An 18,646-nucleotide genomic window follows, 5' to 3' on the forward strand; every position below is an offset into this window, starting at 1 on the left:
TTTTTTAAGAAAAATTACAAAAAAGAAAACCCTAAGATTTGACCCTTGTTACAAAATAAAACCAAAATTTTCATTTTATTAATTTAATTCATAATTTTTTGATTTATTTTTAAAAGATTAGAGTTTAAATTGATAAGATTAAAAACTCATAATTTATTTTATTAAAATGTCAAACTGTGGATTTTTTAATTTTTTTTTGTAATTAACCCTTCTTTTATTATTAGTTGATGTGTCATGTATTTTAAAAAATAAAATAAAATAAGATAAATTACAAATACACCACTTGAGTTTTACTTAAAGCATGAATTATTTATTGTTGTTCTAAAAATTACATCCAATCTCTTGAAATTTTTAATTTCACAACAAATGGATCTTTTATTAATAAATTATCAAATCAATTAATAGTATTTAATGATATTAGAAATATATTTCAATTAATAATTTAAGTAATTTTATTCTTATAACAATTAAAATTTTTCTTTTTTCAGTTAAATCTGTTAAATAAAAAATTATGACAGGAGAGCATTTGTATTTTTTTAAAATTATAAATAATTTATATTTTATACAAATCTTAATAAATATATTTATAATTTACCTAACAAAATTTGAAATAGAATCCAATTGATTAATAATTGTAACAATAATAAATAAATTTATTAATGTGTATAGTGTATTTGATTTAAAATTGTTAGTTTTAAAAAACCAACCAATTTTGTGACCTCGTATGTAACGTCAAGCCCATTTGGAGTCCTTTAAAGTTAGGTCACCCAAACAGCACATAAAACTAAAGAGACGAAATCATGGTACTTGCGTAAATAAGTCTAACTACGAAGGTGGAATCTGTACAATAAGCGTAACCAGAGAATACTTCGCGCCAAATGTGAACAAAACCAGAACCACGCGCGGGTATATACGCGTTGATCACATCGCCATGGATAATTGCGCAGTTTAAGGCTGTCTGTGGGACCCACATTGGCGAGTAGGGACAGCGCGTGGAATTAAGCAGCCTTTTCGCTTTTTTACTACATCCCCTAACCTTTACAGAATCACACATCATGACTTGGACCAATTTTTTTTGTTGGGAAAAATACATATGTGATTTTTTTTTTTAAAAAAAAAATTACAAATATACTTTCTCAAATTTGTTTAAAGTGTAGATTATTTTCTTTGTTTAAAAAATTATAAATATCATATTGTTAAATTTTTTTATTTAATAGAATTAATTAAAAAAATAAAATTTATAATTGCTATCTTACATAATAATAAAATTACTTAAATTATTAATTAAAATATATTCTAACATTATTAAAAATTATTAATTGATTTGATAATTTGTTAATAAAATTGATGATATGTTATGAAATTAGAAATCTCACGGGTGGAATGTAATTTCCAAACGATTTGTATTTTATAATCAAACCTCAGGAGTGTATTTGTAATTTACTCTTAAAAAAATTATTACAAACTAATGGAAAAGTTTAAGATTTTAATTATTAATATTTATAAAATTTATTATTAATTTATAATATTTAAAAAAAAAATCCCACTTATATGTATTTTTTTTAGTTGGGAAAATAGAGAATTATTATTATTAATTAATTTATTTTTCATAAAATAGCACTTAGTATGTTAATAGTTTGATTACAACTTAGGCCAATATCTTTTTATATACTTGAATTTGAAATTTCACTCACCACTTAAGTATCCCATGCATGATCACTTGAGCAATTACCAGAGTCAATTATTATTAAGTTTAAAATATCATATATAATGTGATATTGGTGACCTACTAGTTTATTAGATGGCATTAGAATTTTTTTTATAAATAATATCAATTAAATAAAATTAAATACATTTTCTTAATAAAAAATTTTAAATTATTTTTGCATAAAAAATAGAGTCTCGTATGACAATTCCTTTTGGATTGTAAGGGAACAAAAGGAATAAAATTATTGTAATAAATAAAAGGAATTTTTTTTTTAAAATTTTATTTAGTTTGTATTTATAGGAATAATTTAAATATTATAAATTTTTTGAAGAGTAATTTAGTTTCTCATTCTCACAATTTTTTTTCTTTTCTTAACATATTTCACATCATTAATTATTCATTGTGGACATTTAAGATTTACTTCTTTGTAACTTTTTGACCAATTTTATGACCTTTTTAATTAATGCATTTAAGAAGTAATTAAAAAAAATTAAGCCAAAAAATTGATATCACATCTAATTTTTTTTAATCTATATTAGAAATAATTTAGTGACATTTTTGCCTTTTCACTTTTAAAAAAATAAAATAAATTAAAAACTAGTTTTTTCCTTCCAAATAAGTGTAAGGTTTTTTTCCCCACCAAACCTCTTAATCCGGATTTGGCGTGGGAGTGCCTTTTATTTATTTATTTATTTATTTTTTACAAAATTAATTTATAATTAAAAAAACAATTGTGAAAACTAAAAGAGAGAGAGAGAGGGGACTGTATAGTGGTCTGGGGAGGGGGGAAGCTTTTCTTTTTTACTTTGCTTTACAAAAGCAGACCCCTCTCTCAGATTCTTCCTCTTCTTCTCACTTGTGTTATATCTCCTCTCTCTCTCTCTCTCTCTCTCTCATGAGAAGAACTGGTTGAAGAATATATGTAGATGTAACCATATTTTTTGTGTTGTCTTCTCCACATTGTTTTATGATCTGTAAGTGCCATTTTTTCACCTTCTTGGCTTCATTCTTGTTTTATGTTTATCTGGGTTTTCTCTTAATTTCTTTGGCTGCAAATTTTGAAGGGTTTGGGTTTTGGGTTCTGTATTGTTTGTTCTCTCAGTTAAATCGAGAGTTTCATTTTTTTTTTCTTTTTTTTTTTTTTTTGGATCAAAGAGTTTCCTTATTTTTGAGCTCGGTTTAATTTTAAGTTTTGGAATCTTATTTCTTTGAATGTTAATGTTATCCAGCTTTATAATGATGTATGAATATGCATATATATATATGTGTGTGTGTATTGTATATATTCACATAGATGTCATGTTTGATGATGCTTCCTTTTTCTGTGGAGAAATTTGGGAATGTGGGTTGGAAATGCAGCTGAAAGAGTGGTGATTGATGACTAGGAACTTATTTATTTATTTTATGAATAATAGGAATGAATTTCCCTATTTGATTAATTTGTCCTAAAACTAGTTTATATTTTAAATGTTAGAATTTATTTATTTAATTATTTTTATACCCCTTCTAGTTGTGCAATTATAAAGAACTTTTCCCCTCTCCCTTCTCTTTTTTTGAATTTTTTTTTTTTCATCTGTGCAATTTGATTCTTCAATTCTTCATGTTTTATTTTGAAATACTTCATTTTGATGAACATCCTGTTCTATAAGAAATTAGGTAATGTGGTAACAATAATGCAATGTAGTTGAAATCCGACAATTTGGCATTTAGCTGTAACAGCAGTTGTTAACAACAATCAAAATTGGAATGTGATGAGAGTACTTTTTTGATGCAAATGAGAGCTGTAGTTACTCGATGCAAGGGAATCTTGTTTGCCGAAGATCTTCCTCTTTCTCTATTGGGTGAATTTTCATCTTTGACAACATTTTCCACCCAGATGAGCTTGTCTTCATTCTTTTGTATGGCCTCTTACTAGTGTCTATGCTTGCTTCGAACGAGAAAAATAGTAATGAATCGGGAAAGTTCTAGCTCACTCCCTTCGTTCTACGATAGGCTTGGTTGATTTTGTTAGAAAAGTAGTAGTAGGTTTTAGGGTTTCATTGATTAGTACACCTCCATGGGTTCCACTCAATATTCTTGAAGGAATCCTTTAGCTGCTGATCTAGCTTTGTATCTCTCTATCGAGCCATCTTCTTTATGTTGGATCTTCTAAATCCACTTGCAACCAATGGCTTTGCACGAGCAAAGAAAGCTATTGAAAATCGAATGTTGAGTCGAGGAAGGAGAATGTGATGATTCCTAATTCAAAGTAGAGGAGAGGCTTTGGTAACTGAATTACAACTTGATATAGATGATCAATTATAGAATTCACAGCAAATATTAATTTTAAGTTTTGGAATCTTATTTCTTTGAATGTTAATGTTATCCAGCTTTATAATGATGTATGAATATGCATATATATGTGTGTGTGTGTATTGTATATATTCACATAGATATCATGTTTGATGATGCTTCCTTTTTCTGTGGAGAAATTTGGGAATGTGGGTTGGAAATGCAGCTGAAAGAGTGGTGATTGATGACTAGGAACTTATTTATTTATTTTATGAATAATAGGAATGAATTTCCCTATTTGATTAATTTGTCCTAAAACTAGTTTATATTTTAAATGTTAGAATTTATTTATTTAATTATTTTTTATACCCCTTCTAGTTGTGCAATTATAAAGAACTTTTCCCCTCTCCCTTCTCTTTTTTTGAATTTTTTTTTTTTCATCTGTGCAATTTGATTCTTCAATTCTTCATGTTTTATTTTGAAATACTTCATATTGATGAACATCCTGTTCTATAAGAAATTAGGTAATGTGGTAACAATAATGCAATGTAGTTGAAATCTGACAATTTGGCATTTAGCTGTAACAGCAGTTGTTAACAACAATCAAAATTGGAATGGAATGAGAGTACTTTTTTTACCCAAATGAGAGCATAGTTACTCGATGCAAGGGAACCTTGTTTGTCGAAGATCTTCGTCTTTCTCTATTGGGTGAATTTTCATCTTTGACAACATTTTCCACCCGGATGAGCTCGTCTTCATTCTTTTGTATGGCCTCTTACTAGTGTCTATCCTTGCTTCGAACAAGCAAAATAGTAATGAATCGGGAAAGTTCTAGCTCACTCCCTTCGTTCTATGATAGGCTTGGTTGATTTTGTTAGAAAAGTAGTAGTAGGTTTAGGGGGTTCATTCATTAGTACACCTCCATGGGTTCCACTCAATATCCTTGAAGGAATCCTTTAGCTGCTAATCTAGCTTTGTATCTCTCTACTGAGCCATCTTCTTTATGTTGGATCTTCTAAATCCACTTGCAACCAATGGCTTTGCACAAGCAAAGAAAGCTATTGAAAATCGAATGTTGAGTTGAGGAAGGAGAATGTGATGATTCCTAATTCAAAGTACAACTTGATATAGATGATCAATTATAGAATTCACTTGCAATGGTTTAGCAAATATCAATTACGAAAGGCTATAGTTGATCTCCGAGTAATAAAGATTTTGTGTAGCTAATAGTGACCTGTTAAAGAATATGTTGATTTTTCAAACTTTCCTGGTTTAGCGGATGCATGTTTCCATTGTTTATTTTATCATTTAATTTCATGATATCTGTAAAGTTATGGGATAACTATAACAAGAAACATCAATACACATATTAAAAATGATGATTTGTTTTCTCTCTAGACACTTAACAATAATTTATTGATTAGATGTGGAATGAATGAAATAACCTTTTTAATTTGGTTCTGATGATCAGGACATAAAATCTGGACAAATGACAAAGGTAAGTCCAGAATTCGGGGATCAGATGCAGATGGAGGCAGTTATGTCGGTGTCGGTTGATGTGAGCTTTGCTTCTAATCGGTTTCCGAAGTATAGAATAGGTGCTGATAATCAGATTTTGGACGAGGCAAAGGAGGATCCTAAGGGTCCATCCCTGAAGGAGGTTGTTACACAGGAAACTGCCCAGCTAGTAGAGCAGCAAAAGCGTCTCTCTGTTCGTGACCTTGCAAGTAAATTTGACAAGAACTTGGCTGCTGCTGCTAAGTTGTCAGATGAGGTATTAATTTGTTTTTATCAATAATCTGTCCTCTAATATATATTTCTCTCATCGATTATAATTATTTATTTGTTATGTGAAATGGTATGCTATGAAATTTATATTTTTTTATTTTCATGTTCATTCTTTTCTCTTTGTGGATAGACGATTTCTGGTGAGATAGATGTAAAGGTGAACTGTACACAATTTTCTGTTAATTGTTTTGGAATTTAGGCTAAGCTTAGAGAGGTGGCTTCTTTGGAGGGACATGTTCTTCTGAAGAAGCTCAGAGATGCACTGGAATCTTTGAGAGGCCGATTGGCAGGTCGAAATAAGGAAGATGTGGAGAAAGCTATTTCAATGGTTAGTTTTTATAAGTTATATGCCATTTTAGAACCCAATTAGTTGTTATGTTTCATTATTGATTTATTTGATCACATGCATTTTAACTGTATTAATATGCATTTTAACTACATCTGTGCATTACCAAGATTTTTTTTGAAGTTGGCTTTGAGAATGCCATACAAACTTAAAACTGAACATATATGGAAGATAAGTCATGAATGATATTGATTTCATTCCCTTGTACCAGAAGCTTTGGACTGTTTGCACTATGATTATTGAATCCCATGCAGTGTTTACTCCAATATATCAAGAAAGTCTTCTTTTTTGCTGATCAAAAAAAAAAAAAAAAAAAAAAGCCCCTGCATTACGAGCTAAGAAGCACGGACACAGACATGCCAACACGCAAATTTTCAAAAATTATAGGACAAGACACATGGGGGACACGTGCAAAATACATAATTTCATATATTTATTATATGTCATATATAAGAATAAATAATTATTATATATCATATATATGAATATTTAAGTCGAAGGTAATTTTTTGAGAGTCTAAAAGAGGATAATAGGTTTATTTACATTTTTTTTTTTGGTTTTATCATTGGATTCCAAGTTGTTTTATTCAAACTTGCAATGCACTTCATGTGCCAATATATTTAAAATTGTAGAACAAATTAATCTTTCTTGAAGGATCTTAGGGAACTTACATTGAACTGCAAATCTTTGCTCCCTTGCTTTGTTGTGTATGCATTCTTGGTACATGTCCTAAAACCCATCTTTGGCTCACTAGAATGAAGTTAGAATTCCATCAGAATGTCCATTCTCACGTTTGAATATAAGAACATAATGTCATGTTTCAGTATATGCCAAAATAAAATTTAAGTGCTCGTAACATTTTACAGGTGGAGGCTTTGGCAGTAAAGTTGACTCAAAAAGAAGGGGAGTTGATTCAAGAGAAGTTTGAAGTGAAGAAGCTAGCGAACTTTCTCAAACAGGTTATATTTTCGTTTCTTCTTCTTTTCTTTTTCCATGTTGTATTTATGTTGTGCTTCATCCTAACAGTTTTTGGAGGAAAAATAAAAAAAAAAAATCATACTGTCTCTTAATCAAGGGTGCGCATGGGTTGGTTGTGCTTGGGTTTCTACCAAATCCATAACTAAACTGACTTTGGTTAATTTCAATAAATTAGAACAAGAACTGAATTGAAAGTCTTTCCAAACAGAATTAAACCAAACAGAAATTTGCAAGGTTTGTTCAATCTGCAGTTTTCAATGTAGCAAAGTTCTAGGGATTGTTGGCCTATGATTTCCAAATGCTCTTCGTTCTTTAGCAAGGTTCTGTTGGACTTCTTTATTCATTGGTAACTTCTTTGTCCATTCAAAAAGTAATAACACTTTCTCTTTGTTATTTGTACAGATGTACTAGCCATAAGCCCAGAAAGATAGACCCAAGTAATCAAGAAAAAATTTATCCTCCTTATTCCTTCAATTACCTTGATTCCTCTATAATGATGTTAATTCAATTATGAAGTGAGGCTATTGTCCTGTTTTCCATGATTGGAAGAAATTTATGCTGCCATAGTGAACATTTTAGTAATAGGGAGGACATGACGATGATGATAATGAGCAAGTCATTTTAAAGGATGTCACTGTTGATTTAAATAATTAACTGTGGGGCATGGTGGTGCACCAAAATTAATTTCTAAAACATGGTGGATGACTATATAATGTATTTCAAAATACTTATGATAACTAACCATTGTATATACTTTTTCCTAAATGAAAAGTTTCATTTCATATCCTTCTGATAATTTTTCTTATTTATTTGTGAGGAAGCATACCCTTATCTTTTCCTTTATTTGTCTTCAATTCAAATAGAACACATGAAAAGAGAATTCAGTTCATTTGATGTTCATCGTGAAATATAACCGTGGGCACATAGTTATGGTACTTATTGTACCCAAAGCACCTTGGAATCCTTCAATATCTTTTTGTAAGAGAATTTTTCTTTTTTAAGAACACACCCTGTACATCTGAATATTAATATAATGAACATACCCTGTACATCGGAATATTAATATAATAAACATACCCTGTACATCAGGTTATAATGATTATTAAAGTTATGATATGATATTAATTTATTTATTCTTAATAAATGTAGTATTGTGTTTGTTTTTGAATAAATATATATGGATATAATGAATATTATATCATTATCAAAATGATGATATGATTTTCGTTTATCTGATCTGATTATCTTTACATGTTTATTCATTGACAAACACATTCCTATATTAATAAAGTACGGGAATGATTATTGAATTAGTAAAAATATTATATTATTGAATGTGATTAATTTAATTTGTATTCAATAATTATTCTAAGAAGCACGAACACTTTGGTGGAGGAAGCATGTCATGTTTAGACACGTGAAACGACATAGATATGACCACAGACACGCATGTCTGTGCTACAATATATCCTTTGCATTAAATAATTATACTATATATTTATTTAATTTGTATACAATAATTATTTTAAGAAGCATGAACACTTCTGCGGAGGAAGCGTGTCATATGCCTGGACAAGCAATATGACATAGATATGGACAAGCGTGTATGTGCTACAATATATGCTTTATATTAAATAATTATATTGTATACAACGATTGTACAAAGGTTATGCTCCTTGTGATGTTTGTTTTATTTTCAATATAATTTTTTTCTTTTTTCTTTTTATTTTTAATAAAAAACGTAAGCTCCAACTAAAGGATACCTTGTGATGAGTTTGTCCTAAATTAAAAAACAACTTTAACAACCAAAGGAGCTCAAGGATTATAGTGTAGTAACTGGTTCGGTTGGATGGGCATAGTTGAACGAAGTTAAATTTGTAGGATACAAGAAATTGATTGGTTTGTTTATGAGTGGATGCAAATTAACAATCTGAAGAATGTGTAAATATCTCTCGTAGTTATTTTTGCATTGTGTGCCTATTTGCCAATGTGGGTGTGTGTTTTCTAGAATAATACTTCGTGCACCTAAATTGTAATGATGCATTAAAATCAACATAGAAACTTATTTGTGTAAATATGTGAGAAACCATGGAGCCATGTTGTTCATTGTAATAAAAATTTACTGGCTACTAGTTTTTAAAATTTAATATTAATGATGTATTGTAAATTTTATGGAATGAGATTTTGTTTCCTTTATTTACTTTTTAGCTGTGGCAACTTATTTTCTGTATTTTTTTTTATGGTTCAATTACTTGTTGACTTCGCCACTAAAGTAACTCTAGTCTGTTCTTTATCCTATGTTTAACCATTCAGGTAGCCATGCTAGCACATACATAAACTTACAATTGAAGCAATTCTGAATGATGCAATTACAATAAATATTTTAGATTCCTCTTTCTCCTGTCTAGTTTGATAGTTGAAGTGCATTCATATTTCTTTGTTTTTGTGTTTATGGAAATATTCAATTCTTCTTTCTTTATAGGCTTCAGAAGATGCTAAGAAATTGGTTAACCAAGAACGGTCCTTTGCTTGTGCGGAAATTGAGAGTGCTAGAGCAGTGGTGCAAAGATTTGGTGAGGCTCTTGAGGAAGAAGAAAGAATTTCCCAGACCTCAGGAAAGCAGGTGCTCACTGAGTTGTTTGATTTATATGCACATGTATACATGTATGTATGCATGTATAGGAAGTCACATTAGTGCATATGTATTTTTTTAATGCTAGGAAAGAAAACTGGTGCATGTTTTTAATGCTAAGGGCTTGTCCAAGCCTAGCTTTAAGAAGAGTTAAGGGTTCTGCCAAACCCTGGTCTGATCACAACCCCAAGCCCGAATTGGTTGCCTAAGCCCAACCCAACCCAAGATTAACTCAAAGACCTTGGGTTAGTCCTGGGCTATCCTTTGACAAATAAACTATAAAATTTTAATTTATTGAGGTTTCTATGATTTTCTTCCTTAGAAACTTTGGAACCCTGATTGTTGCAATCATGGTTTTGGTGCATCTCTCAAAGAGTTTTTTGACTTGATGCTGCAGTGTTATAGTGGAAGTTGATTTTTATCTAATACATAGTCCATTCAACTATGTTTTTTTGGTTATATTCTTATGCTTGTTGCAGTGATTGATCATAAGTAGTAATTTTCTTAATCTGAGTTATGTCCACAGATATTCTTTGACATTATTGATTTCTTATGTGGCAATGTGCATGTTAGATGAGTAATATTTCATGAGGCAGTTCCTGATGTTAAATTGTTTGTAGAAGATGCTTGTTGCTTACTGTTGTTTGTCCAATATTGTTAGGAGCTCGACGAACTTCTGGAGGAGGTTCAAGAGGCTAGAAGAATTAAATTGTTGCATCAGCCCAGCAAGGTATGTTAAATGGAGTTCTTTGCCTTTTTCTTGTTTGGGTTGATGTAATTTTATCAAACATCCAATCATATTTTGCCTGATCAATTCAAACTATTTTTTGTACATCCAATAATATAAAAATATCTATAATGTATTGATGCTGTATATGCTGCTTTATTTTTCTTCTTTTGCTTGCTGAATTCTTTGCATCATCTATTGACAGTTCTGTGTTTTGCTTCTACAGTTCTGTGATTTTTAGTTTGCTGTGGTGTTAAATGACTGTGTTCTTACAGTTGTTGGGTTTGCTTAATTCTTTTCTTTCATATTGTTGTCTTGGCTGCAGTAATGAATTATGTTTTGTTTGTATGCTATAAATACAAAGTTTATGATGAATATCCTGCTGCAACAAAATAATCACCTGTTTGAATTTGAGAAATTGTGGTATATTTTGTAGGTGATTGACATGGAACATGAACTCCAAGCTCTACGCATGCAGATTCGAGAAAAGTCTATAATTTCGGTTAAGCTCCAAAGAGAGGTTTGTGACTGTTTTGTTTTACCTTCCTCATTTTCCTTATAAACAAAGTTTTAATGCCTTATAAATTGAAGTTCTTAGAAGGCAACACTTGATATTGTGTTTGGTAAGTAGATTGTAAAAGGTAGGATTAAAAAATCCAATGTTGCTATACATGCAGCACAAGAATTTAAGTCGTCATGAATTTTCAGCTCTTGTTTGGTAAGTACCATTTTTTTTCCATGGGAACTGACTTTCCAGAGTAAGATTGGAGAGGAAAAATAATATGGCGTCTTGATCTCTTATTTCAAAAATGTGTGCTTAAATACAAACACAATAGGAGACAACCCTAATGAATAAAAGGAAGACAAGTGTCATTAACCCAAAAAGGAAATGTTAATGAATACCAAAATATATCTTCACATTTTTATTATGAAGGGATTTATCATTTATCACATAGGATATATTTGGAGGGTTCAAATATAAAAAAGTGTCGCTGCAGTGTCAAAGAAAATTGGTTTAGTGCTCGATATAGTAAATTTAATTTTTTAATTAAGACACTTTAAAGAATTGTCGGACACACTTGCAGAAGTGTCGGACACACTTATAGAAGTGGCCAAAGAGTTTTAGTGTCTGACATGGGTGTCCAACACGACACACTTTCTCCTTAGAAGTGTTCATGCTTCTTAGGACCTATCTATGCTCTTCTCTCTCAAAGAAACTTAGGCCTTGTTTGGTTTGTTTTTCAAAAAAATTTTTGGGAAAAATTCTCTACAAACAAATTTTCAAGAGTAATCAAACCAAACAAATTTTTTTAAAAAAATCTCAAAATTTTGTTTGGTTACCTACTTTCCAAAATCATTCTCTCTCATACACATCAAATCAATCACTTTTTTTAAAACTCTCTCCCCAAAATAATTTTCCAAAACCATTTCTGAAAAAAAGCAAACCAAACAAGTTTTCATACTTTTTATCTCAAAAACTACTCTACAAACACAAACCAAACACACCGTTAGTCTCTCTCATCTAAAACAATGGAAGTTATATTTTAAAGTGGGTAGAAGAAAATGGTTCAACCGTTTTTTTTAGTAACAACAAATAAACATATACAAAAAATTTAGAGCTTCAATAGCAAAGCCTACATAATGAAATAACATGTAACATAATGAAAAATCACATGGGAGATGGGGTCTGAGGGTTGTTAATAATGATGGTGAGGTTGGTGAGTTGAGGTGCAAATGGTGAGGTTGAGTTTCTAATTTGTTGTGCTTTCTTAATCTTCGCAGCTGGCAATGAGCAGGAGGGCTGAGGAGAACAAGTTCCGTGTATATGAGTTCGGTGGTTCTGAAACTTTAGGTTCAGCTTTGCGAGTTCAACCTTGCTCAGATGAAGCTCAAGACCTTTCAAAATGTTCAATCCAGTGGTATCGTATACCGACTGAAGGTAGCAGAAGGGAACTTATTTCAGGTATCCATTCTGTTTTCTTGAATGTGTGGTTGACTTTGTTACAGTGCTTATCTTGGACAACTTTTAAATTATGCAGCTTAAATGGAAAATCATATTTACTGCTGTGATGTATTTAGCACAGAGTGCAGTAGTATCAAGTTCTCTATTGATGTCTTTTGTTTTAAACTATAATATATATCTCAAAAAGTTTTGATTTCCTAAATAGTGAGTACCCAGTGCATAACTAAGGATGTATTTTAATAATGGTCATTAGGGTAGTGGGTTTAAACCCCTCACTTTACCTGCTCCTGCATGTTCTGACTCTGATACCATGTTACATGGTCTTGGATAAAACTCAACTCTAAAAGTTAGTTGTTGAGTTGAGGGTGCCCTTACATTTGTATACTGCACATTACCTTTGTACCTAGGCAATGTGAGACGTCGCTTCACACACTTGAACCAGAGACCTTTTGTCTCAAAGGGTAGTGCTGAAGTGCCCCGTAATTTTTTTATTAACCCAAGGGTGTTGTTAGGCCTTGCTCCTGACCTAGACTGGCATAGTGCATTGGAGTATATCACGGAGAGGGGGCCAAAGCAATGGAGATAGAGGATATACTCAGAAGATATGTTTGGACAGAGGGTACTACTCAAATGGAGGCTATGCTTGGCTGAGCTCTTGGACCCGAGCATATAGCACCGAGTATTTGAATTTTGGGATTAAATAACCTCTGGCCTGAGACTAACCTAAGTTTTGACACGATTCTTATCTGTCAGCCTATCCCTCTGAATGCCTATTGGTTAAATTACTACACTCTAAAATTCATTGGCTTCTTAAGTTGGACAATATGATGCCAATGGGTAACCTTTTGTGTTGAGTGGATCTGATTCCTTCATTGTTTCCTTAAATTGCGGTGGAGTCAAGTGGATCTGCAACATGTTTCAGTCAGCTGGCCACATACCTTTTGCTTCCTCTTAGAATATGCCGTGCTCATCTACTACTAGAAATGTAACTTAGACAGCATTACTTATGTTTGCATTCCAGTGTCTTTTTCTTGAAGCAGTTATTATTTATTTATTATTAGTTTTTTCACATTTAGCAGATGGGATGTTATATACGTATTGTTGATGATGTTCATCAATTCAGGAAAATAATTATTATGTCTAGAAGATATGGTTAGTTGAGACCAGTATTTCGAAATATATTTACTTTTCTGCAATTGAATTTCCACTAGGTATCTGTTTTCGTAATATAGGATTCACTTGCTTCTCTCTAATCACTTATATACTTGAGTGCATATACTTTCCAAAAATAGATTTATGTCTTAAGTTGGAATACATTTTAATGTTAAAATACACATTTTGGATTATATTCGGAGTTCATATGTTGTTTCCTTTTCTATTGGGTGCAACAAAAATATTAAGTTCTGAACTACCTCTGTTTCTCCGTGCTGCATTTGCTTTCTCCTCACTAGTTTGACTGTCCACATCTTCAGGTGCCAACAAATCAATCTATGCTCCAGAGCCCTTTGATGTTGGGCGATTTTTGGAAGTTGATGTTGTCTCAGCTGGCCAAAAGGTTGCTGTGACAACTTCTGGTCCCATAGGTCCAGGTCAGTACCTTTAATGTTCGATGTGATTTATGTAAATATAAATACTAACTCTCGTCAAGTCATCCTTTTCCCTTTTGTTATCTGTTTCTCATCCTTTGAGCTAAAATGGTCATGACCAAGCCGTCTAATTATAGTTTTTTTTATGTTTGGTGCTTATCCCTAATTTGATGTGTACAGAAAGTTGAATATTGATCTGACTTTAAGTTGTTTCCAACAGCTGCGGGATTGGCCAGTTATGTGGAGACTCTTTTACGGAAACCCAACACTGAATTTAATGTATGTTACTTTATTTCTTTGTCATATTTCCACTTCTAACAAATTATTTCTATCACGTGCCAAAATTTTGCACCATGTATTTATAAGTTTATAGTTTCATGTGGACTGCTTGCTTTTCAGTCTTATTCTCTCTGGTTAGCATGTCACCAAGCCAGCACTGTTGGATCATATTTTTATACTCCTTCAGATTTTTGATTCTTGATGATTTTAATTACACTCCATCAATAGGGTCTCCAGTAATTTTTTGGAACTGATTGTCACGAGATTAGGGAGTAATGGTTTTGATGACATAGTTGTTCTGGAAAAGGACCAACTCGGGATTATTTCTTTCTTTCGTTTATTTGTCTTCTTTTGGGCAGTAGCTAAAATGCCTACATGGATACTTCAAAAATGTGTACAAGAAATGCTTTTTTTCTAACCCCTACTGCCAAACATGTTACCCCAAAGATCTAGTTTGCTGGAAGTTCTGTTGTATAGTTTATTATTCGATTACTACGTGATAACATTTCATAGACGAGTGAAGTATCGGTATCCTTGTGGAGACTTTATATAGCACTGTCCTCTCTTTGAGCCTAGTATATAGAAGAAAAAAATATACACCATTTTGACATTTTGGCTGTCTCGGTGTTGGAAAATATGAGATTTAGATGAATTTGATACCCAAACAAATCCTGCAGTTGATATTTGATGCAGATCCAGAAGTAGAAACTTGGGGTAACTAGCCTTGTATTGTATATAGAAGAAGCATATAGATACAGATATTTAAGCCTAGTATATTAAGGAGAGAGACTTGACCATTTTGGCACTTGAGCTGTATACTGCACCCCATTCATATCTGGCTTCATGTTACATGGAATACAAATCAAAGTGATAAAAGTATGATCTTTTATATTTTGATAAAATTCGTCCCTTCGCTAGTTATTTGCCTTTTTTATTTCATACACAGCCTTTTCCCAACAGCTTGGCATTCATAATATTGGATATGCTGTTAAATGCCTAGAATCCTTGAAAATTTTGAATCCTAAGAAATCCAACACTTGCCTTTGCTATCAAGTAATCATCAAAGATGTTTTGTTCTCATAATTTGGTGTTATTAACTGTGTGACTGCTTTTCCTTCACATCTCTGTGAAGTACATCTGAACCTATTCCACCTGTCCCCGAATTGAGAGCCAACACTAGGTGGTGTATGGTGGTTTTTTTTTTTCCTTCACTTGGTTTAATTTTGTAGAGCTTTAAATCTTGGCTTGATGTGCTATTAAGGGAACTTTTTATTTTATTTATTTCTTGTATAGCTTTATGTTATCAGTTTATTCAGGAGCATGAATCAACATTTTGTGCATTGAGCCTGGTGACCATTAGTCATTGTAAATTTATCAAAATGTTAATTGGTATAATGAGAACTTATTAAATACAGATTACTATAGGTTACCATGAGAATATTGACAGTGTGTAAAGTTCTGGTTACATATAATGAGAATATAAAACTTGGCTGCCAAGATTGGTTATTTGCAATGGGACATCTGATTCAAATTCTTGTATCTTTTAGATGTTATCATTCTAATATTCATTGTTCTACAGGTAGTTATTTCCCAGATGAATGGTCAAAATTATTCATCACGTTCTGTTCACTTGTTTCATGTGGGGAAAATGAGGATGAAACTTTGTAAAGGATGGATTACAAAGGCTAGAGAATCATATTCCACATCAATGCAGGTACTTATTGTGGCTGTGCTCTGAATATTTTATTCAACAAAATTGAGTAGGAGAATCATCAAATATTACACGAGGCATACTTGGATGCCCTGTAGGTTGAATTATTCACTCACATTTTTGTGATATTTGAGATGAATTTGGTTTTCCTTCACACAACTTCAAATAGTTTTAAATGGGAAAGTTATAAGATTAATTACATATTCACTACTGATATGATTTGTGGTGAGGTGCCATATCTTTTAAGGATTTGTTAATCAGTGCCCTAAGGCCCATGTTAACAAGACCCATATTTTAAATGCATCATTAGAGAGGATGAATTAGCACTTAACTGTGAAAACAAAATTGGTTCTTTTAAATTCCAAGCCATTCATTCTATAAATGAAAAAGGAAGAATGCAAAGGTAATTTCCCCACGAGTATGTTTCTGGAATAAAAGTTTTTCTAAATTTTCGTGCTCTAAGAAGGCTCTCTTCTCGTCCTCTAATCTACATAGCATAGAAAAGAAAGAAGTTGATGGAGAAGTTGTGTCTCTAATGGGAGTGACAATGAAGTTGCCATCACTTCAATATATTGTACTCATCATGGGAAACATATCAACACTTCGTATAAATGTCGTTACCTATTTAATTTCGTTTAGATTAGCCTTTCTTTTAAGCCAAAGTGATAGTATCTCTCCTTTAGCTTAAGATTTGTATTCTGTAAACTACCTGCATAGGCTTTTGTATTTTTGTGGGCAAGCATTTCTTACTCGACTCTTTCTTTGCTCCAGCTATGTGGATTCAGAGGCGGTGGTAATTCTGCAGCTAAGTCATTGTTTTGGCAAGCAAGGAAAGGACAATCCTTTGTATTGGTATTTGAATCAGAGCGAGAAAGAAATGCGGCCGTTATGCTTGCAAGGAGATACGCTCTTGACTGCAATGTATGTAGCTTTTGCTTTCTTGGTGTTTTACTATATGCTGTTTTTGGCTCCCCATATGAGGAAAACATGTGCTAAATGTGGTGCAAAAAGTTCTGTTAAAAAAGAAAACCTGCAAATATTTACCAACTGTTCCTTTGAGTACTGCTAAATAACACCACATTTTTTTTCTTTGGTCCCCACCTCCTAATAACTTTTTATTACAGTTCTAACCTAATGTAAAATTCCAACCCTGCACGTATCTCTAACCTTCCAAACCCTAACTCTACACCACCTGAGCCACTACATCCTTCACCACCGGCTGCCACAACCACCACCTCCTGCAGCCCCATCCTATCCATCCCTTCCTCTCCCCAGTCCGTCTCCTCCCTCCCTGCCATTCCCCACCCCGGAAGGCCTTCCCATCCTCTCCCGCCCCTCCCCCGCCACCGCCCTCCTCTGGTGGCCCTTCCCCAGAAGAAAAGCACTAAAAGCCAGAAGTCAATGCTAAGAACAACTAATTTGAGCACGCCATATATTTTCTATATCTCTCGGTATATTTATAGTGATTTGTATTTATTTTGTATGTTTTATTTTTCCTCTTACATTATGGGTAAAAGAATGATAGATGATTTATGCTTAAACATGAATGTTCCTTTTGAAAAATACACCTCTTTATTATATACTAAAATGCAGGCTTCTGAATGGCAGGTCATGCTTGTTGGGCCGGAAGATCAAGCGTTCATTTAAACCTAACTGATTTTGTGAGTTTTCAACTAATGTGAGTATTAACATTGTTTTCTGAGTGTGAGTATTCAATTTCTTGTGTGATTGTGATGATGAGGAATGTCTTCGCGTTTGTAATTGTGCTTCCTCTAATTTGGTCGCATCCTTTTATAGGCATCGTTTTTATTTGCCTAATCATTGGGTTGTAACAGGTTTGATCTATTGTAGTTAAATGATGATTCATTTGAAGCTGATTGTGATGATTTGCATGCTTACCACCTTTTGTGATTTAGATTCAGATCAATAATTCTAAAATGGGATAATGGTTAATTAACTGAAATTATGGTTTCAGAATATCCAAATATGGTATATTCATTGTTAGCAAAATTGAGTCTTAGCAGTCTTGTGTATATGATGTAGATTTATGCTGTTATTAGTTATAATGAGGGTAAGTTTGGGAACTAGTTTTTTTAGTAAAAAAGTCAGTCGCTACCAAAAAATCAACTATTCTCCCCACTTTTTTACATGGTTTTTTGTAAAAAAATAAAGAAGCTAAAGAAAATAGTTAGTTCCCAAAACAACCCTGAATCTGAGTTAGGAAAAACCTGTCATCTTTTGAAGTACAGCAAAAAATCATTTATCTTAGAAAAAATATGATTAATGCAAGGAAAATACTTTTTCCAGTACATTTCAGAACATGGAAGAAATTAAATAGTGGAGCCGGGATTCGAAATCTAGACTTCTGAGTGGGCATGTAAGGTTGTGTTTGAATCTTGAAATTGTAGAGGAATACTTTTTCCAGTACAAGTCCAAAATCTGAATAGTCTTAAAAGCTTTTGTTCTTTATACATGCATGCCTAAATTGAATGTGTATGTACAGCCTTCCAATTGTTGGATCAACAGCTACATAAAATAATTTTTAGCAAAACAACTGAACTCAATGCTAAATCACAATATTCTGGTTTAGGGTTGCATGAATCTATATTTTTGGATTCAGTTGCCAAATCTCACTTGGGAGGGCCTCTTTCAAAACA

General features: G+C 32.3%; 1 protein-coding gene across 1 annotated transcript; it reads left to right on the forward strand.

The window, feature by feature from the left end:
• Window positions 1-2,453: 2,453 nt before the first annotated feature.
• LOC114317332 (stomatal closure-related actin-binding protein 1) lies at window positions 2,454-17,887 on the forward strand. The gene is made up of 13 exons (XM_028264036.2): window positions 2,454-2,682; window positions 5,451-5,753; window positions 5,967-6,095; window positions 6,980-7,072; window positions 9,574-9,714; window positions 10,385-10,453; window positions 10,887-10,970; window positions 12,233-12,413; window positions 13,886-14,002; window positions 14,220-14,278; window positions 15,858-15,992; window positions 16,761-16,910; window positions 17,598-17,887. The coding sequence occupies exons 2-13, from the start codon at window positions 5,469-5,471 to the stop codon at window positions 17,634-17,636; spliced, it is 1,482 nt and encodes a 493-aa protein (XP_028119837.2). The 5' UTR covers window positions 2,454-2,682; window positions 5,451-5,468; the 3' UTR covers window positions 17,637-17,887.
• Window positions 17,888-18,646: the final 759 nt, after the last annotated feature.

The sequence above is a fragment of the Camellia sinensis genome, chromosome 12 (assembly GCF_055761805.1).
Source record: "Camellia sinensis isolate YWXY chromosome 12, ASM5576180v1, whole genome shotgun sequence".
Lineage (NCBI taxonomy): Eukaryota > Viridiplantae > Streptophyta > Magnoliopsida > Ericales > Theaceae > Camellia > Camellia sinensis.

Excerpts from the sequence above, each read along its gene's own strand:
- LOC114317332 (XM_028264036.2), top strand. The coding sequence starts at position 5,469 with ATGACAAAGGTAAGTCCAGAATTCGGGGATCAGATGCAGATGGAGGCA. Across the intron at positions 10,454-10,886 it reads TGTTGCATCAGCCCAGCAAG|GTGATTGACATGGAACATGA; the intron begins GTATGTTAAATG and ends TATATTTTGTAG. Across the intron at positions 14,279-15,857 it reads AACCCAACACTGAATTTAAT|GTAGTTATTTCCCAGATGAA; the intron begins GTATGTTACTTT and ends ATTGTTCTACAG.